This window comes from Sapajus apella, unplaced genomic scaffold, assembly GCF_009761245.1.
Source record: "Sapajus apella isolate SASKATOON/1434 unplaced genomic scaffold, GSC_monkey_1.0 scaffold94, whole genome shotgun sequence".
Taxonomy (NCBI): Eukaryota; Metazoa; Chordata; class Mammalia; order Primates; family Cebidae; genus Sapajus; species Sapajus apella.
The window spans coordinates 8,093,326-8,121,234 of NW_022437034.1; the positions used below are offsets into that span (position 1 = coordinate 8,093,326).

A 27,909-nucleotide genomic window follows, 5' to 3' on the forward strand; every position below is an offset into this window, starting at 1 on the left:
ACAGATTATTAGACTTTTTTTTTTTATCAGTCAAAATCAATTAACAGAAATTTGATTTCAATCGACAGGATAAAAGGAAGGTAATCTTCAGGTTCATTTTTGATTGTGATGATACATCTCACATATGGCCTTAAGTACAGAAAACAGTCCTCGGAGGGACTCCAGCAGAAAGAGACTGCCGCAGGCAAACTAACCACACGAGTTCCTCTGATTGGTTACCGCCGTCATTAGTGCCACTGCTGTTTAGGAACTACACACAGACAGGACATGGTGACAGCTAAGACTTTAAAGCCTATGTATTTTTCAAACAGCTTTTCAAACTGTTTTTCATGACAGAATTTTTTCAGCTCTATCATTAACTGCTGACAAGCTGACAGAATAAATACTCCAGCCTTTAAGAAGCCATCTAACGATCGCGCTCCCCTCCCCCGATCTGGGCTTGCTAGGGAGGGGAGGCTCTGGGCCTGGCAGGGTGAGGAGGGGGCGAAGGGAGGAAGAGAAGGGGCTAAGAGGGAAACCGTGTGCAAACCATGTACAACTAGCCCCTCTCCTTACCTCATCAGCTTAGGCGAGGTGTTGGGTGAGTTCCGCATGCCTCCGTTCCGTTGCTTTTTTTTTGGTGATAGTGTTGACGGCTGCTCATCTTCAACTGGAAATACAGGCAGCTCATGAGATTATGAACAGTTTGAGGGCAGACTGTGAAATACAGGCAAAATATCAAAGGACACACACTCAAGGCTCAGTCACTCACTAGGAATTCATGGCTGTCTTTTAGGACCCAATGACAAAGACCAAATGTGTTAGTCAAAGAGGCTGACTTAGAGAAGGTGAAGGCATCACCTCTTTACACTCCAGCCTTTGAACATGCACTTTAAATAGACTAAAACAGTTTGTAAATACCCTGCCATAAGAAAAAGAAAAAGAAAAAGAAATCATGATTTATCTGTATATCAAAAAAAAAAAACTTATCAACAATCATTATTCTTAGAGTTAATTTTGGTTACTTTGCTTTGCCCAGTAATTGAGTGCGCTTTCTTGTAACCAAAATCAGAAATAAAGTTGTATCTGAAATATCAGCATAACTGCCAGCCTGCTGCTTCTCCAGATGAACCAACTTAGCTGGTTCCTAATCCCTGCATGCCAGAGAAAGAGCACTGAAAAGAGGCAAGGATCCAAGGCCTTGACAACCAATGTTTCAGTCAGGTCATGGCACATTGGCGCATGCTGGCTCAAGAATCCCCAGCCCAACTCAGCTCTTATCCCTCCAACCGCCAGGAGTGAGGGCTCGTGGGGCTGTGCCAGTGGGGTCCTTTCTTAACTCATGAAGACAGGAGCATCGGGGCTGGTGGGGTTGGCGGAGAGCCCCGGAATGAAGGAGGAGGTTGCCATTGAATGAAATCTCTGATGATGCGGCAGGCAGCACAGGGGATTGGAAACCAAAAGCTGTTTTCCAAACGTCTAAACCACATAGATCGCTAAGCAATGTGAAGCTTCACTCAGAAACACCACAGCACGCTCTACTGCTCTTGCCCAAAGACACCCACTAATAAGCTTTGCAGATGTATTAGCCTGCATCATGCTTCTTTTTAAGAGAACTGCTTGATAATTAGCAGATGCGAACCCAGCCCGTCACCCAAGGGCATCAGCGGCAAAATTCTAGTCCTCCTCTCCCCACCCCCACAATTCAGGCTAAAGCTGTAATTTCAAGAAGGAAAAATAGGATCTTCAGATTCTTATAGTTGACTGCAACACAGACTAGGAGGAAAGCACCACTGAAACTCGGAATGCACGGCAGTTACCTTAAAGCTAAGAAGAGAAATATTAGCAGTGATGACATCAAAAGAAGCTTGATCTATGTTAATGGTGTAGGAGTCTTAGATGGGGGAGAAAATGCCATGTCAGCTACTTGGTATTATCCAGGAAGACCCATATTAGAGCATGCATTATATGGTACTTCCCTGAAAACCCTAAATATATTTAGTAGGTTATGATACATGGTTCTAAAGGGATTTTAATAATCTACCCTCTGAACCTGCTTCAAAGTATTACACATTTTACACTTTCCTATCCTACTGTCAGTCTGGTCTTGTCTAAATTCTGGCTGACGCAGAAAAAGGGAATGACTATGGTGTGAGGGGAGAGTAAGACCAGAAGAAATGAAGGCAAGAAAGCACCTGCAAACGCCCACAGCCCACCCCCTCTACCACCTGCTCCCTCTGACACCCACCAGGGCCCACTCTCAGGCTGCGACCGTATCAGTCACTTAGAGCTCCAGGCAGAGACTATGTGGCTGGGATGATATCGCATCTTATCAGAAATGAGTATCCAAAGCAAATCACACAGAGACTAAACAGCACTTAAAAGATTAAAGGAAATAAATACGAGCCACATAAATGGTATTGAAAAAAATCACTTAGAGTTGATATGCATCTCTCGGCAAGCAAACAGGCACTCTGAGCTTGACCTGAATTCATCTTCCTTTCATGGGATAGGGGACCAGGCATCCAAGGCAATAATGGGGTAGAAAGGCTGTGTGTGTGTGTGTGTGTGTGTGTGTGTGTGTGTGTGTGTGTACTTTCACCCTTTCCCCATCTTAGAATGAAGTAGAAAGTCTTGCACTGCCTAGACCTATAAGACAAGGTCATCTTTTAATATGAGCCACTTGCAATTGGTGTATTGTGTTCAGGGTGACCTAGATTGGTTGTGTAGCATGCTGGACCAAATAACATGTGTGTTTGTGTGAGTGCATGTGAGTTGCTCTAGTCAGGGTGCAAGTTCTGTTTTTCTTATCTTGAGATTATAATTCAGTTAGCCTTCTTAAGGTTATAATCCCATATCCAAAGGTCTTTTATCTAACCTAGTCTATCATGGCTAGCTTTTTTCAAGGTCACCAGATGTTACCATGGTTGTGTCCAGTTACACAATGAATCTAGATGAGTTAAGACCTGAACAGAAGTCATCCTCCCTAGCTTGTCCGTGGGATTCTTTTGCTTAGCCTTTGCTTCCCTGTTTGCACGGGGCCTATAACAAATAATCTTCTTTGGTTAAGTGGCCATTATCTTTACACTTCATCGCTAGCTGTTTACCTACACTGATCTTCAGATGGGAGAGCTGCAAGTTAATACCTGTTAGCCAGCTCCAGGGAGACACCTCATTCTGGTAGAAAAGTTGTGCCTCTTCTATGTAAAGAAACTATTTATTTTCATTGCAACTCAGAAAGATCATCCATCACAATCATACTGCATTTAAACTGAGATTCGTTCTCCAAAATGAAACTTGTGTTTAAAGGTTTCCTCCTGCACTCACAGCCTGAAAATGCAGATCTGTTCCCTGAAGAGACAGGGGAAAATGTCTCCAGCTTAAATATATGAACGCTATGTAATGGAGGCCATTACATATGGCTTAGGCCCCTCAAGAAAGGCAGTGATAACTTCTTTTTCATAAGTAGGATATAAACTATATTTAATTATTAGCCTTTATATGGATCCTATCAATTTCTGCATATTTAAAGAAAGCAGATCTAGGAAAACTTTTAGTTAAGCTATAAAATATAATTTTCATTTCATGGCTTCGGTGACTACATGAGAGGAATAAAAATGGAATTAAAAGGGAGACCTAAATTTACTCACTTTCATGAAAGACAAATGTGTTGAAGTAATGGGCCACTACTTCACGATGATGCGCATTTACAAGCTCTTATTTAACCCACATTTTGGCTAATTACAATACACCTCCATCTCTGGCACTTTCACTTGCCTTCGTGCTGCGGAAGCCACATAAAGATACGATCCTTTAAAGAAACCTGACTTCTTTAGAACACAAACAAGTTCAGGAATCTAACGTGGAATTTTTATAGGAGCTGAACTCCATCCAGTCTCCAAGTACTCATAAAATTCAAGGGCTTGTTTTTGCACATCCCTAAGTATAACACTTAATGTGCTGTTGTAACTTCCCAGCGCTCTCTTGTCTAATAGGCACTGAATCTAACAGTTTTACAGTTTGGGAAGACTCAGTGCTAGAAAAATGTCAGGCAAGTCTAATGAGGCTTCAGATCCCCTGGTTTGCGCTAGAGTTTAATTTAAAGTTACAATGATGTTTTAACATGTTTGCTTATACTTGACTAAAGAGGATACGTTATTTCAATGACATAACCTCCAGACAATGTTCTGGGAATTGATTTAAGATGTGGTGGTAATTCCAACAGCCTTAATGCAGAGTTGAACATCTGTAACAACATTTTACTCGACTTTTCATCAGCTTTCTGTTTTAAAGCAAAAGCAAGGCAACGTCTTCCAGAAACTATGGCCAGAACTCTGGGTTTACTTCAAAATGATCATATATTTTACTAGATTTTTTTTAAAGAAATATCTTCCTTTATCAGACTCGCCAGATTGCAAACACTGTGTTAGGGTTTACCAAAGCCTCTTTACGATCTTTGGAGTGAAATGGGGCAATGATTGCAACTCCCAGCCTTCCCTAATTCAGTCTAATGCCTACATAGGATGGGCCCGATGCTCAGCTCTAGCCTGGGGCACATTCTCTCTTCCCTGTTTCCTCAGTGAGATTTAAGGGGATGATGCCCTTTAAGGCTTAAGGTGAGTTTTTTGGCTGGAGTTAAAAAACAGTTCAAAGCAAATAAACTTGGAAACGTAATAAAAGGCAAACAACTCATAAACATGAGTCAACCGCTATCTCCATTATGTTATTAATCACCACATCTGGAGAAACCCACATCTGAACACACTTAGCAGGTCATTAGTAATGTCATATTCACACTGGAGTCACTCAGAGTAAGAGTCATGCAAAGTGGTTTGAACACAAAGGCATCTAGCTAACAGGGCTTCTGACTAATGTCTTGCGCAAGCTGCCAGTTTGGGGGTGGGGCCGTTTTAATTATCATTAATTGTTTTTATGGTTTTCCCTTTTGGTGTTTTGCTGCCCAGCAAGCTAAATGCAAGCTGAAATCCACAGGAGTGCATCTCTCTTCTTCAACTGAGCTTAGCATGGTAAAGTAAAACATTATGGGGCGCAGTGCAGTGATTAAAAATGGGGATGGTTCCCAGTCCTCCTTCACCTGGCTCGGTCACAAGCCGAGAATTGGGAGTTTTCTTCTTGAACTCAAATGGGTCTTTGGGATAGCGTGATCTAGCTGCAACCTTGACTGCCAAACAATAAGGAGAAAAGAAAACGGAAATTAATTCTTAGTGAAATTTTTTTAGAAAAGTTTCAAACCAATTTTAACATTGAATAGCTTTGAATCAAATGGAAGTTTCTCCTTCACAACTGAATTGCCTTTTTTTTTTTCCTTTTCTTTTACCCTGATGACTTCCTGCAATTCTTTTTGCTTTTTTATTGTAATGGACGTCAGTAGGGATAATACTTCTGGAAACTCAGAAGACAATCTTCTTGGTATAACTTCCAAAAATATACAAAGTTCCCCGTCAGCCCACAACATGCTCAGACACAGAAAACTCAGTTTAGCAGCAGGATCAGACTCATTCTCTCCTGAAGTCTGCTAAAAGCAATTCTTCTGAATAATCACTATATTCCAAGTCATCAGTCCTAGGTACTAAACTTTTGCCGTCTGTCTCAAACCACTGGCATGGTCAGCCCCCTTGGTTGTGATATCAGTGCCTAACATTAAATGCTGTGAGTCTGCCACTCCTCAGAAAGAGTGATGCACAGCATTTCCTTCTGCCATCAGTGACACCGATGAAAACTGGGTGTTTCAAATGTTGTTTTATGAAAATTAAGGGTAGGGAGTGAGGGTAAAATTCCTGGAATTTTGCAACAGCCGTGTTGCAAAACGTAATTCACCATGGACAAAACTCCAAAGCTGACCTAACCTCTCTCTGATATGACTGTCTAAGACTTTCACCAGAAAGTCTGGGCAAGTTAACTCTCAAGGTCTTACCCTGTGGCCACAAGAGTGCAATCTTTGGATTGGAGGAGGAAATGGTGCCTGGCTGTTTCTCACACAAACTAGACTAGTGAGAGGGTGTGGCGGTTTCCTTAAGCTATGATGGGAAAACAACAAAAATGATAACCCACTGGCGGTGAACAACCTATAATGAGAATTTGGTAGTGTGATTGCTGTAAAGGAGCACTTGACGGCTGTTTCAGGATGAACTTCACAGTTGGAAATGCCATGTGTGTCCATCAGCGAGGCTGAGCTGCTAAGGACAGCTAGGATCAGGTATCCCAGTCAATGGAGCCAAGTTCCACCAGGCCTAGATAGCAGTGGGCAGTACCAGGGTGCAGGGGAATTAAAGTGGGTGATGTCCTTGGAACGAGAGTTTCTCATCTGACAACCTTGGGATAGCATATATCACCAAGAAGTTTGATGAGCACTGAAGTATTCTTAATAAAAATCAACTATAAATCTATTTTTTGAAAGATCATGACTAATATATATTTTTTTTCTGAGACAAGGTCTTTGTTGCCTAGGCTGGTGTGCACTGGCACTATCTTGGTTCACTGTAGCCTCTGAGATCATGGCTAATATTAATCAACAGATTAGGAGAAAAGGAAAGATACTGACCATCAAAAGCAACCCCAACAATCATAAATATCTCAAACACATAAACCTCTCTAAAATTAAACAACCACATTATCCTAGACATTATCTCGGCAGGATAATTTCACAACTTCTAGCTGGGAAACAGGAAATACCTTTACTTGAAAAACCTAATGGGTATCAGTTTTCTTTTTAAAAATAATCTGTCATTATGAAGAATAAGAATTTTTGAAAATTCTAAGCAACCTGTACCACCCTAGGACAGGCATAGGGAGTGCCCACCCCATGGTAGGCTGCCAGGGCAGGAAAGGGGGATTGTTGGAGCTTCTACATTTCTGGCTTTTGTGGAACTAATAGGAGAATGGGAAGAGAGACTTTAAGGAACAATAGGTTATGTAGAAGTTAATCACAGGGTATATTTCTGGCTCTATTCACTGCCTAGGAAACCTGAATTATGTAAGTTTGAGTCCATCAACACAGAGTAATGAAAGAATTCAGCTCCTACATTGGAGAGAGAAAAAAATACTATATAAATTTATTTATTAACAGAATCCTCAGGACCCTGAATGCAATGTTCTCTACAAAATACTATGGGCCTAATGGATCTCTAGAATCCAATTGGGTAAATTAGATGTCCCCATGGTACCCACGCTGTGGGCCCCCAACCCCAATCTCAAACTATGTTCTGTATGCATCCTGAGAGGATCCCAGCATGCACCAAAGCCCCCACATCTAGAACTGCACCTCACATATGCACCAAAATCCCCCTACCTAGCATCGCACCTCATATATGCACCAAAATCCCCCTACCTAGCATCGCACCTCACATATGCACCAAAATCCCCATAGCCAGAATTGCAGCTCATATATCTTCACTATAGACTTGACCTGTTAGAATCATTGCCCAGCACTCTGCCCTGCTCAGTATTCAGTAGAAAATACTTTTGGAATTTTCTGGTTGCCTTTAGCCCTTTTCTTTTTCCCTGGAACAGACTCTATTGCCTCAGGGCAAAGAAAAGTCTCAAGCAAAGATCACTAGGTGTTAGTTTCCTAGAGATGAGACACAGAGATGAACAAGGGAATTCTAAGAGGAAATACACAATGGAAAAGAGAAATGCAAGAACATCCCTGAATTTTTGCTATGGAGTTTGGAGAGCGGGAAGGTACTAGGAGATGGAAGATCATTTTTACTTTGCATCCAACTGGGAGTCCAATACAAATAGCTCCTTTCCAACTTTCCTTTCCTTCTCTCCCTACTCCCTACTCCCGAGACCAACCAGATGGTAAAGGCTTTGTGACGAAAAGTTAAGCCTGACTCCTTTAGGTTGCCCTAGTATGTGCAGTCCATGTTTGTGGGGGACAACATTTAGAGTACAGATAATGACCTGCCATGTCCCCGGGCACCAGCGGCTGCTTCCCTCTCATCTTTCTCAAGTTCAGGGGTCAGCAAACTGTAGCCTGCCACCTGTTTTTCTACATCCCATGAGCTAAGAGTGTATTTACATTTTTAAGTTATTGGGGGAAAAAATCCAAGAATAATAATATTTTATAACCCATTAAAATAATATGAAATTCAAATTTTGGTGACTATAAATAAAATTTTATCAGACCATAGCCACACTTGTTGGTTTACCTGCAATCCCTGGCTGCTTCCATCTATAATGACAAAGTTGAGGCCTTACCATAGAGACCATATGGCTTGCAAAGACTAAGATATTAACTCGCTGACCTTTGACAGAGAAAGTTTGCTGACCCCTGCAGTAGTTTAATCATCTCGCGTTTCCCTTGCTTTCTGGCTTCCACAAAGAATAATTTTCTTCCCAACCTGCCAAGACAGCCAAATAACCAAAGAAATATACATGGAGCTCACCTGAAGTGCACAGATCTGGGGATGTCGGAAGGAACAGAGGTAGTTTGGCGACTCTAATGTCCCTACCACCCAACCCACTATTAGCTCTACTGGTCTCCTTGTGTTTGACGTCATGAGTCAGGTGAGTTTCACATTTTCCAGTTCAAGCTAAGTTAGATTCATCCACCCAGTACTTTGGAAAGCAAAGCAAACCACATCTACTCTGAGCAATTCCTTGAAGCTGTCAGCGTGTGCTGCCAGTCCACCCTGCGAGAGCCCCATACAAGACAACAGATTAACCATTAGACTAGATATGTTGAAAATATACAGCTTCAACCTTTCCCCAGCTAGCTCAGAGCGATATATAGATGATTATTTCAACCGTCAGCTGCCGCATAGATTTAAACCCCTGCACAATAACTCCTGGATTCATCTGCCCCTTGTCAAACTTGCACAGCTTTAGTTGGAGGATACATGGTGTGGCAGTTTCACTGTGAATCCAGAATGATCCAGACGGCTGCTGTCTCTTTGTTAACAGGAAGCCAAACTGATGAGTTTGTAATGCATTTCTTATCAAAGGTAGTTTCAGAAAAGAAAATGTGCCCCATCAGTTTGGCTAGAATTTCACATATACTAGATTATGGGCTTAATCAGAATATCTCCGTTATTTTCTTGAGGAAATAGATCATTCCACATCCATTCCATTAGAACATTTTATGCCAATGAATTACGTATTTATGAATTTATAATTATCGTTGATTTTTCTTCCCTTTTTGCAGTTTACTTAATAAAATCATTAGCTGGAGCCTACAAAGCAATGCAGCTTAATAGATAGAAGCATGCTAATATATTTTTTAAGTGAATGCTGATCTTTTTGAGCTGTGTGTCTAAAATCATCACTGTGAATAAAAGAATTGTAATTTCCAACTCTTACATTTAACGAAGACGAAATGGACTGTAATGGAATTTATGGAGCCTGTAAAGGAACTCGTTTTCTAAGATGGTTTATAATCAAATAGATTTGGATTTCCTGTCGGTCAAATCACGTCCCCCAATGTGTACCAAGGGAAAATGCCTATAAGATACCAAACACTGCTCCAGGCACCCTGGAAGGGCTCACACCCATGGCTGCAGCTGCAAGTTTCCTGGTGTCCTCACTGTTTCCACCCCTAGTGAATTCAGGACTTTAATGCCAGCTTTGAAATCAGTATTTATCCTGTCTTTACTTAAAATTATAACATTTTATTTATCCTGGATTATTTTTGATTTTGATATTTTAGAAAGATTTTATTGTGATATTTTGAAAATACTGCACGAAACTATCATTTACCTTGATTCCCGAGGTTTGGGGTCTCCTCTTACATTTGGTACCCAAGGCCAAAGCTTCTCTCACCTCACCCTATTTCCAGCCCTGAACATCATTTCTCAAAGGTGTTCAAGGCACTGGCTCTGCCACCCTGCAGAACTGGACAAGGCAAATCTGAGACAAGAGTTATTTCTTGCGATCACTTCATGCTGTTTGCATGAGATTGTTAAGGAAGGCCCTGGCAACAAATGCTTCCTTGTGGATTTACAAATTGTCAGGCATCCAAAGGAGTGCAGGAAAGATCATGCTGCCTCAGGAATCTGAGATTTGCCACCTGCCCAGGGTGAGAAACAGAAAAGAGGGCCGGGGTCAAGTCTCTGGTGAACTTTCTTTCACATCCCACATCAAATTCTCCTGGTTAACACGGTGTTGATTTACATTTCCGCTTTGGGGTGAAAGTTTTTATTTGCTTACATATTTTGACACCAATGTTATTTTCTTTTTCTTTTTTTGCTCCTCCCAAACAGCTTCAAATAACCATGACTGGCAGAAGATGTCGATCATATTTCATTTCCATTTTCACTTTGCTGTTTACATTTTTTAAATTAATGCTTGCCCCAATGATTCTGATATTTCAAGACCAGCCTAGAATCTAATTGTGTATATGTGAAACTGTTTTCCGAACCAGAAGATGTTATATAAATATAAGCCACTAGTATTATTAACATTATTACTATTGGCTCATGCAGAAATACCATATATTCCATTGAGCCAATGGGGTCAAGAGCCCCCTAGAATTCTAATATATATTCCAGATGGGCGCACTGATACTTTCTCTGAAACTCAGATAAAGGTAAAATGCATGGGTTTTTAGTGCAGCCCGGGTGCCCGACGAAGCATATTCTGCCAGAACACTTTAGAAATACAGTATGCTTTTAACCTTGGGAGGTAAGGACCAGTCTGGATTGTGACTTTACACTAAACACAGCATTTAGTATATTTCATAAGGGCATAATCACCCTCTATAGCTGTTCCTGAACTATAAAATCATTATCTGTATGCTATGATAATTTATCCTCAGATACATCTTGTGCAACAGCTTATAATGCTAGTGTATGGTGGGGCCCTTTCTGGTGAACACATTAGAGAACAAGGTGTGGAATGCAACAGAAGGGTTGGAAAGAGCTTGGGGGTGCTCTTGCCTCATTCTCTTTTGCCTTAAAGCCGCACTCGCATGCAGACCCCTGACCCAGGACTCAAGTTGGCTGACTTCTAATTCAGATCATTTGCCACCAGAATTCTGCCCGTGAGAACAGTGTGAGGATATGAGCTTCTAGAGTCAGGCCACCTGCACAAGTCCCAGCTCTGACCCTCTTGAGAGCTCTGATCTCAGTTACTCCATACCTCGATGTCCTATGATCTCCTGTGATCCCCATGGCACCAAGGAGGATGCCAACTTTGGGAGATGCTTTGGGATTACGCGACATAACCAGGGGCTGCAGGCTGACAGCCTGAGGACCAACTACTGTCCCCAGTGCGCTGAGCTGGGCACCACCCTGCTAATACACAGGGTTTCACATGTGGGACAATCTTTAAGTCTGAAGCCTGTCCATAAAAACATGGATTTCTAACTTCTAATTAAAAATCTTGCAGAGGACTGAGTCTTCATTCCAAGAGGGTGCCTTTCTCCTGGAGCAGGAGCTTATCAGCTGTTCAAATGCCCACTGCTGCCTACCATATGCCCAGGTATAAAGTAGGCACCCCATGTTTGCATTTCTAGCCCTGGAACCAGTGATACTCAAGTGTATCATCCCTAAGATAAAGATTTTAAGGCATGGGGTATCCCTCCACAAATGCCAACTCATATTGAGTGGGTAGAGGGGTAAGAGGTACACAGGTCTTGAAGTCACACTGCTGGGTCTGAGCCTAGGTATTTGGCAAATTATCTAATTTTAGTTTTCTCACCAATAAAATGAGAACTGGAGTACCCATCTAATAGAGTTGTTGTGGGAATAGACTGAAAATATGAAAAGCACTTAAAAGAATTCCTGGTGAGCTCTTTCTAATGCTATCCATGACTATTGCCTTGGCTTTGAAGAGTCAGAGTAATGAAAGTTCTCTGCTGCCAGATCCGGTTCCTTCTCCACACCAGTCTGCCATCTTTGGACATGATGTAACTCACATGGGTCCATACTCTCTCTCCTGCCCCAAGCCATTGATCCAGTAACCAACCCTTAGAACGGGGTGAGCATTTCCACCCCCACCTCACCCCCACCCTTGCATTGCATTCGACTATCACCTTTGTCCCATGTTTCATATGGCCCCAATGAACTGCTCAGGCCAAATAATTAGGTTTTGCCAAATGCCATAAAAACAAGAAAAGCCAGAAAACGTTTAAACGGACCTCAATTGGAGAAGGCTGGAACCATTCAGGGCAAGAACAAATGAAAGACAGATGGGGACAGAGGAACCCCACTGTTCCCTCTAAATTACAGGAAATTCATGCCGCCAGATTTTGAGGGCCTTTTTCCCTTGAATTTCTGCTGGGAGGTCATGGGATTGATCGGTGTATGCACAAACATGGGAGACAGAAGGGGTAGGGGCATGGTGGAGTAGGAAGGCAGTGATTCCTTCACCAACCCTGCCCACCATGTCTTGCTGTCACTTGACTACTTGACCACCCTTGAAGGGACAGTCTAGGCTGCCTCCTCCAGGGGGCCTTCCCAGATGACTATGACAAGATCAATTCTCTGCTTTCTTTAAAAATCACCTGGCACTTCTGATCTCATGCCTTGCATTATTATAATTTATTTTCAATTCTAATGTGTTCTACTCCCCCTACTAGACTTATAAGTTGGAATTTATGTATCTCTGAGTCTCTCACTATGCTGAGCCCTGAAAAGTTCCCAATAAATAGCTCCTACCAGCTACAGAGGCAACGTTGCAAAGAGGAGAAGCACGGCTTCGTGATCAGGAGTCCCAGGTTCTAGGCCTGCCTTGAATCAACTGTGTGGCATTGGCACCCTTTCCGGGGGGGGATAAGCATTAGTTAAGTATGAGGCCTTTCTGGCTCTGATTTGTAAAGACACTGAGTTTAATACTGGGCATCACTTTTTCTTGTTCTTTTCTTTAAAATCTTTTTGAAGATGTACAGTAAGAGCCAGAGAAATTAGATAATTGCATCAAATACGAATATACAAATTTGCAAGTTATCTAAAAGCAACAGTACAAAAGATGTTGCATGACAATGTCAAGGCAGGGCTACATGAAACGTCTTAGACAATTAGTAAGTCCTAGAGAGAGAATTGTTCGGAAAAAAAAAGAAAGAAAGAAAAAGAAGAAGACTTGAAGCAAGAACAGGATAAAGAAAGAGGCCAGCCTTATTTACTGCATATCCCCAGATCAGGCACAGGGCCTGGCACTCAGGGGGCACTTGACCCATGATGCTGAACAGATGAAGGAGTGACAATCGAGGGTGGGAAGGGCGTGCCAGGTGGTGGACACAGCCTGAACCAAGGCAAGGAGGTTGGAAAATACTAAATGGGAGAACTCTAAGAAAGTCAGTTTGGCTAAAGCAGGAAAATGTATTTGAGGGCACAGTTGGAGGTAAAAGGCAGATAGTATAAGGCTTTACAATCCAAGTGATAGAGCTTGGACAATATTCGGTAACAATCTGAATCCTCTAGGAAAGTTATTTTTCCTTCGATTTAAATACTGAAGTTCAAAAAGGATAGTGGGTGGGGCTTGCATCTTAGAAAAGTCTGTCAAACACTGCCTAGCTTGCTCAGCCCACATTCTCTTCCAAGATAAGAAACACACATTCGTGCATAGAACTAAAGCAGGGAGGCCACTGGCAACGATCCAGTTCCATTGGAGGTCTCATTTTTTTTTTTTCTTCTGGAAAGCTTATTCAACAGGAAAATAAAGTTATTTAATGCCTCAGAAAGGGGTCCCATGAAACTCAAAAGGCCTATTCCTCACAGCCCAGCCAAGTAAATCTTACCCTGATTTCAGGATGGCTATTTCCTGTCTTCAGCTACTCCAGCTGATCCCATTCCCTCTAAAGAGAACTGGAAGGATATCCATCAGGGTTTGACTTTTACATGAAAACTGACTGCAATCCATATTTTCAAGAAACATTTTCAACAAAACCAGTGCTTTAAAGTAGATTCACTGTGAAGGAAATGTTTCCCTAATCCTCTCCTCCTTGGTTTTGTTGAATCAACAACACTCAGGATGTTCCCTGTGAAAATCACATGGGTGAATAAAATAAGAAAGTACATTATATTATCTAGATCCTCAACTTGTAGCCCTTAGCCCAGTATGCCTCTCTGAGAAAAGTTTAAAACTCAAAAGAGAGAATTCCTATTAAAAGAGCAAAATACTGCTTATGCTCCAAAGTTCTTTCTGAGCATGGTGGCTGACATCTGTAATCCCTGCATTTTGGGAGGCTAAGGCAGGTGGATCTCTTGAGGTCAGGAGTTCAAGACCAGCCTGGCCAATATGGCAAAAACCCATCTCTAAAAATACAACCAATAGCTGGGCGTGGTGGCATATGCCTGTAGTCCCGGCTACTTGGTAGGCTGAGGCAGGAGAATCACCTGAACCTGGGAGTCAGAGGTTGCAGTGAGCTGAGATCATGTAACTGCACTCCAGCCTGGATGACACAGTAAGACACTGTTTAAAAAAATAAATAAATAAAATAAAATTTAATAATGAAGAAAATAAACAAATGAGTCATACTGAGACATATTTCAATTCTCCTTTTCCATAACCTCAATAAATTCATTTTCTCCTATATAAGCTAATGTTTACACTCAAACATCCTGTACAAAGGACTACCACAGACTATTAAAAAAACAGTAAAAAGATATTGCTGTGTCTTTTTAAAAAGTGGTTGAAAAATCAGTTATGTGTGAACAAAATAATTTTTAAAAATAGTTTTGCTTGCACATTTGATTTTTGTCTTCATTTATGATGCCCAAGCTGATGAGCTGATCAACTTTTCTGTGAAAAGCCTTCTTAACAAACAAAAAAAAGCATAACAAAAACTCTGATCTGGTTTGTCAACATTTCGTTCTGGTGCTGAGAGAAAAGCAACATTCTTTGGTTGACTTGGATTCTAGAGTAACTCTTTTTTATTATTATTTAGTTTTATTTTTTGAGGCTGAGTCTCACTCTGTCACCCAGGCTGGAGTGCAGTAGCACAATCTCAGCTCACTGCAACCTCTGCCTCTCAGGTTCAAGCAATTCTAGTGTCTCAGCCTCCAAAGGAGCTGAGATTACAGGTGCCTGGCTAATTTTTGTAATTTTCGTAGAAACGGGGTTTCACCCTGTTGGCCAGGCTGGTCTCAAACTCCCGACCTCAAGTGATCCATCCGCCTCAGCCTCGAAAGTTCTGGGATTACAGGCATGAGCCACTGCACCCAGCCTGGATTCTAGAGTAACTCTTGATGAAAAGAGCATCATACTAAGGTGATTTTTACATAAAACGTTAATTCAGTATATCAATCAGTCACTTTTGTAAAAATGCCCCTTGTTATCCTGGAGCGAATAGAAGCCTATGGGATTAATTTGTGTAAATAGGCATGAGATTGCAATGGGGACTTGCCACATAACAATAATCAGACAGCACAGGTAATCCAGTTTCACTGCTGAATCCAGTATTGTGTAGTTACCTTTTAAAAACAATAACACGTATTTAACTGGGACGTGCTTCAAGTAAGCACTGCGTCAGGCAAGTTGGATTTCAAATAAACCTTAGCAATTGAAAGGCATTGTCTTAGTGGCAGGATGTCTCTTCAAACAACAACAACAGTTTTAGATATTTATTTTAGAGAAATAAAGGAGACAGTCTGCAAGAGAAAAGGCAGAAAGTGAGGAGGAGGAGAGTACCTAGAATCCAGGTAGAGGGTTTCATTTCTAGAAAAGCAGCGCCACCTGCTGGTGGACCCACATGTCAGGCCCCCTCTGCGGTTTGCAGGCCATCTATCTTGCAATCTATGCATAAATATACAGCAGTATTTCTCAGCTGCTGTTATATGTAAGAATTTTATTACCAGTAGGCAGATTTCTAACACACTGGTTACAGTTTAATAATCCTCTATTACCTGAAGTATGGGTTATATAAAAACCTAGAATGTTAATTGTTGACAAACCAATTCTAGTATGTAAAGCACTGTAAGTCACCCAGTAAATATACAAATAAATCAAAAGGGATAGCTCTTTTTGCTCTAATAACGTGTTATTAAAAACCGCAACTTAATCACTTACATAAAAATAATGTTCATGCATTTCGATGTACTAAGAAATCAGGAAAATGCATTATAATCTTACCAACAGAGCCTTTCCTTCACTTACAATTTAAAGGAAACTACTTTGAAAAAAGTATTTTTCCCTTTCTTTAAAAAATGTACCTAAACTAACATGTCATTTAGGAAATTTGCTCATATAACAAAACCTAAGTTATAAACAACTAAGATTACATCTATAAAATGTTATATTTTTAAAATAGCAATAGAAAAGTCATGGGAAAAATGTCACTGATACAGTGAGCAGAGAAACACTACCTGTCATTTTTCAGAAAAAGATCACACGGACGCGATAGCAAAGGAACACAATAAAAAGCAGAAACAGGAATGTGATAGGTGACTCTGATTGTATCTGCAAAGGAAACTGTGAAATAAATTAACACCCAAGTGCCCAAGAAAGGCATATTGTGGCTTCACTGAAAGTGATCATTATGCAGCAGAGAAGGTTGGTGATTTTGTAATAAAGTGTAGCCCGTGAAATCTAGTGGTGATAACTAATAACCATACTACTTACAACACTGATTTGATCTCTAACATCAAAAAATAAAATTAAAAAGTACCCTAAAGAATAGATGTATGCAGTAGGGATTGTATTTTTCACTTGAAACAAATAAACCACAAATGGAATCAAAGGGCCCCAGTAAATGAAAATCGACAGTTCCTATGTTGCCCTGATTTGATCTCAAGCAAAACTACCACGCTGATAACATTGAGGGGCTGTGAGGAAGGCAGTGGCATTCTTGAATTGCTCTAAAAAGGAGGTGAGTGTGTAGCCCATTCAGCTGATGGGAAGCCCACTATAATTCCAAAACATTATTGAGATTTAATCTCCAACAAGAACCACAACAACAAAAATAACTCATGTGGCAACCAAAAGGGTATCCTTTAAAAACACACATACACAATTTTGTTATTTCCAATACACTCGGTAGAATCTCTCTACATTCAGTTCTTCCATCTGTCTAAGCTGAGTAAGGCACATGTGTGAAGACAACCAAACGTCACAATGCTTGTTTTGAGCCCAAAGTGTCTCCAGTTATCCAGACAGGGAACTTGACCAGGAGGGTCTCAGGCATAGGTCACAGGCATCCCATCTCCCACTCCAGCTGGCTACCACTTGCTCTGGAGAGACAGGGTTTCCAGGAGCAATTTCAGACAGATGCGAAGGGTGAAGGGGAATCTGGTGGGGTTCAGGGCTGTCAGGATTTGAGTTGGCGGCTTACCCTGCCTAGACATAACTCCTAGTGTTAGCTTGTGTATTAGTCCAGTGAGATAAGGTCGAGGCCACCGGCTAGGGTCTGAACGATTAAAGGTGCATGTCCTGCCTTAAGAGTATTTGGGATAAATTCAAATCAATGAGGAATCACAGGTGAATGAACAGAAGCAGTGGGTTTCCCATGGCTTCCTACCCCGACTAAAATACACAATGACATATGGAAGGAGAAAACATCAGCACCCCCAGATCCACAATGGAGCTCAACATGTGCTGTCAGCAAAAACAATAGAAGAAATGTGTTACCTTCAGAAGAAGCAGTGATTAATTCTAGATCAATCTATTCAAGACTTGTCCAGCAGTCAAAGGAATTGGCTGTTGGCTGTTCAGAAACAGAGGTTCTGTTCAAGAAAGTTTAAGGAACAAGAAGGAAGATCACTAGCCTTGAGACCTTTTTTTTTTTTTTTTTTTTTTTTTGCCTCTGGTTCAAATTCTCATGGAAGACCTTTTCTCTTGAGACACATGCCTAATAAACTATGGAAACGTATTCTCAACAGAATTTGTCAATCAGCAATTTGTTGGATTCCCACTGTGTGCCTTAGTTACTGTCTGCAATATGCTAAGAATTCAAAGACCAATGATATGTGGTATTTCTTGTTGCTCTTGTTGAATTCTACAAAAACCTCAACATAAAAACTGCTCTAAAGGGGTTTACATGAAAAGTTACAGGCTTACAGAAGAGATTCACTTTTTCTAAATTGTGGTCAGGGTGGGCTAGTCAAGAAGGCTTCACAGAAATGGCAGCATTTGAGCTGTACCTTCAAAGCAGAGGTCGGCCAACTTTTTCCCTAAAAGGCCAGATAGTAAACATTTGGTGCTTTCTGGGCCATACCCTCTTTGTTACAGTTACTCAACTTTGCATCTATAGCCTGAAAGCAGCCACAGATGCTGAGCAAACGAATGGGTGTGACTATGTTACGAGAAAACTTGACTTACTACAACAGGCGGTAGGCTAGGCTGGACCCATGGGACAGTGTGCTGGCCCCTGCTTTGAAGGATGGGTAAGTTTCAATCTGCTAGAAGGGGTGAGGAAAAGAATCAGTCTCAGGAAGAGGTTCCAGAAATGTGTTAAGTAACAAGAATAAGACAATTTTAAAGAGTGGTTAGATGATGGATGCTTATGTGGAAAACAGAACGGGGAAAACTGGTTGAGACAAACTGCAAAGGGCTTTGAATACCATTTTAATAGCAGAAAATGGGAAATTATCCTCTTAAAAATCAGGGAACCATCAAAAGTCCTCCTCTCCCTTTAAAATGGGATAACATAATAAAGTCCGTGCTTAGAATAGTAAAGTTAGTGGTGGGCTGGGGGCAAGAGGAGCTAATTGAAAGATGGAAGAGCAACAATGGAAGGCCAGCTGAAGAAATGAGCCATGTGAGCTTGGCAGTGCCACTGGGAATGGTGAGAAAAGGTTCAAAATGTAGCCAAATCAGAGAAGTCAGCCATCAATAGGAAGAGAGACTGGCACAGTGTAACACTTAGAATTTCAAATGTGTGTATTTATACTCACTCCACCCATCCCTGACCTGACCATACATCAGGCCTGCTCAGAGAAAGGGATAATGGTAAGGCGTGTGCAAAAAATCTTGGGCTTGGGCTTGGTCTTGGCTTTGCTCCAAGCACTCATGTAGTTAATGACAAAATCAACAAGAAGCAGGGCCCAGCTACTAATAAAGCAAGGTAGGAAAGGTGATGATGTGAAGTCTCAACACCAACCAGACCTCAAAGACAGGTTAAGAGCCTGACATGGTGGGGCCTGCCTGTAGTCACAGATGTTCGAGAGGCTGAGGTGAGAGGATTGCTTGACTCTAAAAGTTCAAGGCTGTGGTGAGCTATGATCACACCACTGCATTCCAGCCTGGGTGACAGAACGAGATCCCATCTCAAAAAACAACAATAACAACAGAAAAAGATGAGTTGAGATCAAGGCCATCATCAAAAAAAGAAATTTTGATGGGATTTGAAAGGACAGAAATGTCTTCTTTCCCCATCTGTTCTCCTTTTTTTGTGTGTTCCAACTCTCCCTCCATCTCCCCAAAACACATTGAATTTGCTGACGATCTCCAGGCCTATTTTAGAAATGGACAAGTCATAAAGGAGGGGTTTCAGGAGGATGAGAAATGATGAGGCCCCAAGTCAGTTTTCTGAAGATCCCAGGACCTACAACCTCATAAGGATTCTGACAGCTGGGCTAAAATCTAAGACACACATTTGTTTTCATCCATCAAATCTGTACTATTCCAACTAGGAAGCCTCCTTTGCCTGGAGATGGTGTCCCCATTTGGCCCTATATGCTTCCTGCTACACAAGTTCATTCCTAGAGACCTGACAATAGCAAAACAAAGTGGAACAAACATGACCAGGAGGCCCTTTGGAGAGGTCAACAGTTAGCATTCATTAGGGGAGGGCTGGGGCCCTTTGTAGAGACACTGCACATGAACTGGCCTGGGATAGCTTCTGTAGCTGACAATGCTCTGATTATTGATAACGTCCAAGTCACTGGAGCCTAGATAATACAAGGATCCCGGGTAGGGGAGAGGGCCTTTTTCTGTGCTTTGCTTGAGAAAAAAAATAAAAGATGCCCTGGAAGAAAACAAGCTGATAATACAGTAGAAACCTGTAAGAATCGTCTGAGCTCTTTCTATGTGTCCCTATGTGTCCATTTCCTGCCCTAGAAGGTGCAAACTCACAGACAGAAGAATAACACTGATAGACTACAAAGTTTCTATACTCATAATTTTTCCTCACAGGACCTACCACAATGTTAGGTAATAGACATCAGCATTGTAGAAGGATTTATAACAGTAAGGGTGAAAACAAAAAGGACTTTTAGGCCTGTTTCAATCAAAAGAATGAAGATAATCAGAGTCTCAGAGTTTAAAGGAAACTTAGAAAGATGGCCTTCTAATTTCCTCATTTTACACACAAATTTTGCAATGCCTGCTGGGTAGTCAAGATGGAAACCAATGTTCTGGGGAGATATTAGCTGTCTCTTGGTACTTTCATTGGTTTATTTCTGTTGAGACCATTATTCCATGATCTAGAAATTAAACAAATTGACTCCATTTTAATTTTATAGTCTGTTATACTAAGCTGTTCAACTCTCAGCCACTATCCATGGGTTTCTCTGCCTGTAGCTGATATGCCCTATTATAAGGTTAGCTTGATGACAGTCATCCCAAAAAAAAAAAAAACACTGGTTATGGTTAAAGTGGCTTATCGTTATTTTATCCATCAATACTATGGGAGACAGCAGGCTTCTGACCTAGCAATCTACACATCCACTACGTGATCTTGGTCAAGGTCATCTCTGTTTCTGTGTTAATTTCATGTGTTAGTGAAGGATGAAAATAATAATTCAACATGTGCCAGGCAATCTTTATATATATATTCACTCACTGAATTCATGCAACCACTCTGTGAAATAGGTCCTTATTATCTCCAGTTTATAGATGGCAAAGCTAAAAAATAGAGAAGTTCTGGAACTTACTCAAAGTCACATGGCAGTAGGACTTGATGTCTATGCTGGGGACACATAGATGAAATGAGATGATGTTGGTGCCTTGAGAAGTGCAAAGACTCAAACACACATAAGACATTACCCTTATTATGGACATGAACATCCATTTGGTGAACATGTCAAAGCATGACTTTACCAGGACTTACTTCCAAAGTTTCCAGAAAACTCACAGATCTCACCCTTGTATCTGCCTGCTCTGACGTTCCCTAGAATTTCAGGCTGTAATTGCCAACAAGATCTCTTAGTTCACTGCACAGTGAGGGGAATAACTTTGGAATCCCCTCATATAGAGAGGAGGGAAGGCAGGAGATGTCTGCCTGCTTCCCATCTTCATCTTAATAGAAGATATTTGTGAAGGAGCAGTGCTTCTAGCAACCAGCCCCTTGCAAATTTCACATTCATGCCCCAACTTCCAGACCCTGTGACATGACCTGAGCCCCTTTCTCCCTGTCCTCATTCCTAGTATAGTTGTGGCTTATATTTTCACCTAGAATCTCTCTTCTCTGTAGATCATTGTGCCTCCTTTCTCAGTAACACCTGTTTAGGGCTTTGGTTTTAAAGCATCCCTGCTGGATATGTTCTCTCAGTTGGATACATTACAGGCCATATGTGGAAATTTACTCATCTGCACTGAAGAAGTGGCCAGATCAACCTTGACAAAATGCAGAGAGGATTTCAGAACCATTCAAAGGTAAGGGAACACTTCATGCAGCCTGAGAGAGCTTTGAGAACAATCAGGAAAGCTCTGCCTTGGCTTCAGCAGAACGAACAGAATAATGGCTCTTGATAGGAAATAGCCAAGAGACATTCAGCTTTTTAACACCTACAAGTGGCAGGAATCATCATTTGGGTGCTGCTGTTGGATCGAAGCTGCCTACCTCGAGTCAGAGTCACTTACCCTGACGGTCGTAAAGGACCTTGAATGTTTCTCTACCTTTGCACCTGCAGATGGTGACAACTCTCTACAACAGGCCACTTTGCTCACATTGGCCCTGCCCAATGCATTGATGTTATGCCACTCTGACTCACAGCAAACTAATCATGTTTGCTGAAATTAATAAAACTGAAAGTGAATGCCACAGGTCCTTGATTTTCTAGAGCAAACGCTCTACACATGGCGGTACCCCTGCCTCTCATTTGAAGCATTGGTGGATTTTTGCCTATGTGTTTTTTTTCAGTACTTTGTTTCCAGATCTTCTTCTCCATAATTCATTCTTCACAAAGAATATCAATTGCACCTACCAGTTGATCATTTTCTAGTTCCTTTAGTCATGTCCCTGTTTTCTCTTACATTTTTTCCCCTCTTCATCTTCCTGTGCATCCCAGTTTTTTTATGTTTACATACACATACTATATAGTAAGCTGCTGCTTAGAAAGTTTTGGGAAACTTCATGGATCTGGGGCAATCTGGCTTCTAGCACATCACCAATTCCTTTAAGGGTTGAGAACTCCTTCATTTATTCATTCTTTTACTCATCAAATATTTACTGAACTGGAATCCTTCAGGCCATTTCCTATTCAAGTATTCTTGCCAATGTAGCAAGCACAGCCAAGGATGTCAGCATGCTACATTTTTGACCTTGGAGGGAAGGAAGGCAGCCCCTGGGTCCTTTCTTGACTGAGTGCGATCCAGCGGGCTCCAGCCCAGAAAGCTGACACTGGCCAAAATGAAGATCATTTTAACGCAAGCAGTCAGCTCCCTTCCCAGAAGATAGTCCATGCTCTATGGTGTGCAGATGCCCATCTATACACTGTCGAAACAGCTGGTGCAGTGTGAGCTCTGGGGCTGGACTCTTTCTCATTTCATTTATAAGTCTCTCAGTGCAGTTGATCATCCCTAATGCAGATCTGCCTCAAAAGATTCCACTTTCAGTTTGCATAAGGTTTTCTTCGCAGCTCTAGGAACATTTGGTGGGACTCACTGTATTGAGGGGCTAGAATGAAAGCTTTCAGATTTACTAGAAAAGGCTGGGGAAGTTTTTTCTTGCTGTTTCCCTTGAATATGAGAGACTAGCTCCTCCTGAGGATGACCAAATGAGATGGTCAGAGAAGAAAGGCCACTTTTGTTAGTCCTGCTCAACTGAGCTGGACATCAGAAGAATGTCTCCTCAGAAGAAAAATCTATGGGCATGTGTAGTGATCTCTCTCCAAAGCAGGCACTATCTAGCAATTTACAGAAAGGTCTTTGCAATTCCCTCTGAGGTTTCAAATGCAAGGGTCTGACAATGCTAGATTTAGCTCTGTCCATTTAGATTCCCTTTGGGAAAAAAAGGTCAGCTGGGGAAGCAGAGCCCCTGTAAGCAGACGTGGCAAGGGAGGGTCCCCTGACTATCCAGGTAATTCAGCACGCTGGTTTGGGAGAAAGCCCCAGAGAGAGAAGGACAACACACAGCTGGTTGGCTGGGTGCATTTTGCCACATTGTGCTTTCAGAAGTTGGCATTCTCAGCATGCACAACCTACCACCGTGAGGGGACCCAGGACTCAAGTGCTCTTCCATGCAGTTTTAATGACCCTCTGAGGTCCACGGTGTGCACAAATGCCACAGTCATGGATGACGACATAAGAAAGAACACAGACAAAGGTCTTATGCACAAAGCAGTAAAACCAAAAAGAAAATTGTGCACAGTACCTAGAATTGCCACGACTTCTTTAGGACTTTATGTGGCAGTACTTCACAGGAAATGCATTTTGTATTTCCACTCGAGAAGGTTAAGCGGTTGAAAACTACAGTGGATTTTCAGTGAATGGGATGTGAAGCACTTTATTATTTTTTTCTCCATCGATGTAAAAAGACCTGCTGACTTCCTGAGAAAGGAGGAGAAAAGTCTCCTTGCCACATACAGCTATTTAAAGAATAATTCCCATGAACTCTAACTGAAGCTACCACCCACAGCAAGAACCAAGAGCCTCAGGGCTGGTTAGGTGGCCCCACTGGTGGCTCCCACTTGCTTTGTGTCTGCTGCTCTGCCTGAGCCAATACTTCACACCAGCAGGTGACAGCTGTCTGCCACCTTCAACACGCTCAAGATAATGAGACATATTTGAACTGGGGAGGACAGTGAGAAAGAAGGAAGAATATGGGTTAGGAAAAGGAAACAGGAGTAGATCCCCAAGGCCAGGGGTAGTGGATGCAGTCGGGTGGGTCTCCTAGTCCTGGGCCAGAGGTCAGGAAATCTTCCTCCAATAAGAAGGAAACTCTAGTGAACCCAGCTAGGAATCACAATGACTGCCAGGTCAGCTGGGGAGAATCAGGCTCATGGAATTCAACTGCTCCAGAGCCACTAATTAAACTGTCTTAAAAGGCTGTAAGTTCTTGGATTCGCATTTGGGTAATGTCCTTCAGCTGCAGGGTCCTGTACACTATAGCTCACGCCTTCCTTCCGAAGGCTTCTTAGAGCAGCTGGGTGCCAGCCTCCCACCATAGGCTCCCTTTGTCTCCTCCCTGAGAGGGGGGCTTCCAGCTACCCCCTAGCCAGTCCCTTCCTCCCCTGCAGCCACAGCAGCCCTCCCAAAACAAAGCCTCTGTTGGGCCATTTCCCTGATCAAACACCAATATGATGGTGTCACACTGTCAAAGGACTTTCTATCATATTACAGACTAAGAACAAAACCCTTGGCCTAGCCCCTGCCAGGAATGGGGCCCCATTTTACCCTTCGGGGGGGCTCTACTCCCTGCATGCTGAGCAAGTCTTAAACTCCGGCCAAACTGGGTGACCAGCTACTGCACAGTAGGCCCCCTACCACCCTCCACACTGTCCCAAGTTTGTATTACGAACCTCACCTTTTTCTCCTCCCTTGTAGAATAAGTGACTTATCCATCTCATTCAACTGCAAGAGTAACTAAGCAACTCCACCGACTCCACACACTGTGGAGCCACATGGCCTGTGTTCAAATCCCAGCTCCACCAATCACTGGCTTTGAGACCCTTAGCAAGTCATGCAACCTCTGTGCCTTAGTTGCCTCATCTGTAAATGGGGCACGTTGCAGATGTCTCAGTTTACAGTTGCCTCAACTGCCAACAACAGTTACTTCATAAGGATTAAATTAATATTTGTAGTAATAGCGTCTGTAATGTAGCAAATGCTGTATAAGTGTTAAATTTAACCACAACAAAAACACATACACACATCTTCCCTGTGTTCTCAGAGTAGCTTGCACACAGTAAGAGTAGATACTACATTGGCCAGGCACAGTGGCTCACACCTGTAATCCCTACACTTTGGGATACCAAGGCAGGCAAATCACGAGGTCAGGAGTTCGAGACCAGCCTGGCCAACATGATGAAACCCCATCTCTACTAAAAATACAAAAAATAAAAATAAAAATTAGCTGGGCGTGGTGGCGGACACCTGTAATCTCAGCTACTTGGGAGGCTGAGGCAGGAGAATCACTTGAACCTGGGAGGCAGAGGTGAGCTGAGATCGCACCGCTGCACTTCAGCCCGGGTGGCAGTGGAAGACTCTGTATCAAACAAACAAACAAACAAAAAGAGTAGAGACTACACTAAGCCTAGACTTAACATGAATCCAAGTCAACCAAAGAGCCATTCCCTGGTACTGCCGTGTCAACAAGCCTCACTCCCTCAGCGATGCAGTACACATAGAATACAGATCTCTATGCGTAGTGACCCCATGCTAAGACTAAAGCATGACCCTAGCCTCAAAAGAGAAATACGGTTTTTCAGCAAATGTTGGTAGTATGCCTCCCTCTGACTCTCCTCACCCATGATCATGACCTGCTTATAATTTCTACGTCCACTCCATTCTGGTTTCCATTTTCAGCTGCTCTGTGCTTGTGGCTTCTAGGCTTCACTGGGAGTCAAAGATCCCAAATTTTAAGATCTTTCCAAGGAGCACGCTGGCAAATGTCCTAAATGTACTGGGCCAGATGACAAGCATCCATCTCTGATGGAGGAAGTATCCAACCGAGATGATGGGCACCATATGAGAAGGAGACTCAGAAGTCATGACACAGACCAGAGGTGCTGCAGACCCACTGTCTGTTTCCATCCGGGTGGGAAAGGAACGCAGGGTGCAGTGAAGTCTGTTTCACTGCCCCCCAAGCCTCTCTCGAGTGACTTTACACCATTATTGGTCTGACACTAATTTGAGACAATGCCCAATCACATCACAACAAATTAGCCACAGACATGTGATAGCCATCAACTCAGGGGGCGATCCTGAATGCAGGCTGGGGGATTCCCCAGCTCCATGAGCTGCACGCTCCCACAGATGTTTCTAAAAGCCTCTTCCCAGAGGCCCATTTAGAGAGAAATTAAATGCAACTTTGACTTAATTAACGTTTTAAATGATAATGAATACAATGTAGATTCATAGGAGGCATTTACATTGTGTTGTAAAATTGATAAAAATTTAATAACTCTTTGTTAATAAGTTATGTCTCCCCAGACCCATAAAGCCTAAGGCACTGCAAACTCCAGACTGGGTCTAATCGAGGCTCCTGGTGCAGGTGGAGGAAGGAGGCAGAGATGGACTTGACATTTGCTCCATGCCTGCTCTAATTCAAACCTCTGCTTGTTCATCAGTACTTTATTTCATACAGTAAAGGTCAGGATTTGGGCTCAAGGCAGAGCCTTGACAAGAAAGCTCAAGTGGAAGGCGGGCTGGCCCTGGCATCTGTCGCCTGAGATAGCGGAGGAGGACGGAAGATGAAGAGCTAACTGGCCACATCTGCCCTCCACCATGGAGGTAAGCGGAAGCATCCACTGCCTGGTGGTAGAGGCTGTCAGGGTGAGTATTCTGACAACCGGCCACTGTCCCGAAATAAAAAAGAAAACATAATTTCTATATCACCTTGCATAAGGGCCTCTTCTGGGCTTACGTGTGGCATGCCAATGCCTTTTCTAGTTTGTCCTTAAAGAGCCAAGTCACTTATTACCGTGTGGTGTCCCTGGGAGGAGAGGTGTCCCATGATGGGGTATACACAAAGGACCCTGTCATCTTCCCTCATTCTGACCTTTCTCCTTCTTGTTTCCCAATCCTGTTTCAAAGAATTTCTTTTGAGAAGTTGGCTGCCTTTTGCCTACTGTTCCTGTCTCCTTTCATTTACCTGCAGTACATCTTCATCGTGTATTCATCTTCAGGTATTCAATCATACTCCTTTTTTTTTTTTTGAAGGTGGAGAAAGCATAACAAGGTGCCCAAATCCAAGCCAGTGACTTTACTAGACACTCAACTGAAACAACCAGCTATTTATTCAGGAGGAAAACCCGGTGTGTTGGGAGCTCCTGAGAGACAGGGACGTAAAGGATCCTTCTCAAAGGCAATTTTGCCTGAGCATGATTTCTGCCTTACAACGCTGATTTAAGAAGCTGCCTGCTGCATAGACTGAGCTAAGGTCCACAGGAAGGCGTATTTCCAATCAACCCATGACTCAGTGTAGCAGCCACAAAATCAAGCAAGAAGCACTGGCTTCTGTAGCCTTGCCTGCCACCAACAAGAGTGCCCTAAGAAGCCCAGGCCCCTTCTAGGCGGCCACTGAGCCATCCCCTGTGACTAGGACCTCTTAGGCCGATCTGCCACCCCGTTTTTACTTCCTGCAAAGAAGCACAAAGGGTCAAATCAGGACACAAGGGCCGGAGTAGCTAAAGAGCCAGGGGAGAAGCCAAAGGCTCTGGTAGTGCTTGGTGTGCACAAGTGTAATGGATATTGAGAGAGAGAGAGCACTCACACCGACATAGCGAGCATGGGAAGACAGGAGAAAAAAGGGAGGCCCAGATGAAAGAGCTTTAAATTAAAAGAATACATGAAAAAGTATGATTACATTGATTTCTGCTTAGTATCCTTGGCTCTCCTTTTTCTGTCTTTTTCTCACTGGTAGTCGTGGTGGAAACAGGGGAGTCATTGATTTTAGGGCCCAGAAGTGAAATAAGGAAACAGAAGTTAGGATTGGGGAGTTTGAGGAAGTCACCCAAAACTGCACATAAAGGGACTGAGATAATTATAGGCTGTTGATTTTTAAATGCAGCTAATTAAATTAACGCTCCTTTTAACAGGTGTGGAGGACTGTCAGGGTAGGGTGTGTCCTGTTACAGACATTTTCCTAGAGCTGTTTCCACCCCCTGCCCTTGTATCTGATTTTATGTACTTCAAAATGCCATTAGTTCACTC

At 42.5% G+C, this 27,909-nt stretch overlaps 1 protein-coding gene across 2 annotated transcripts in view; it reads right to left on the reverse strand.

Annotated features, from left to right (window-relative positions):
- The window catches only part of LOC116535447 (calcium-activated potassium channel subunit alpha-1), a 213,948-nt gene that overhangs the window by 93,752 nt on the left and 92,287 nt on the right, over positions 1 to 27,909 (reverse strand). For both annotated transcript variants that reach the window (XM_032256518.1, XM_032256517.1), the window contains one exon: positions 556 to 649. In XM_032256518.1, coding sequence (XP_032112409.1) covers positions 556 to 649 — 94 coding nt within the window. The remainder of the gene's footprint in view (positions 1 to 555; positions 650 to 27,909) is intronic.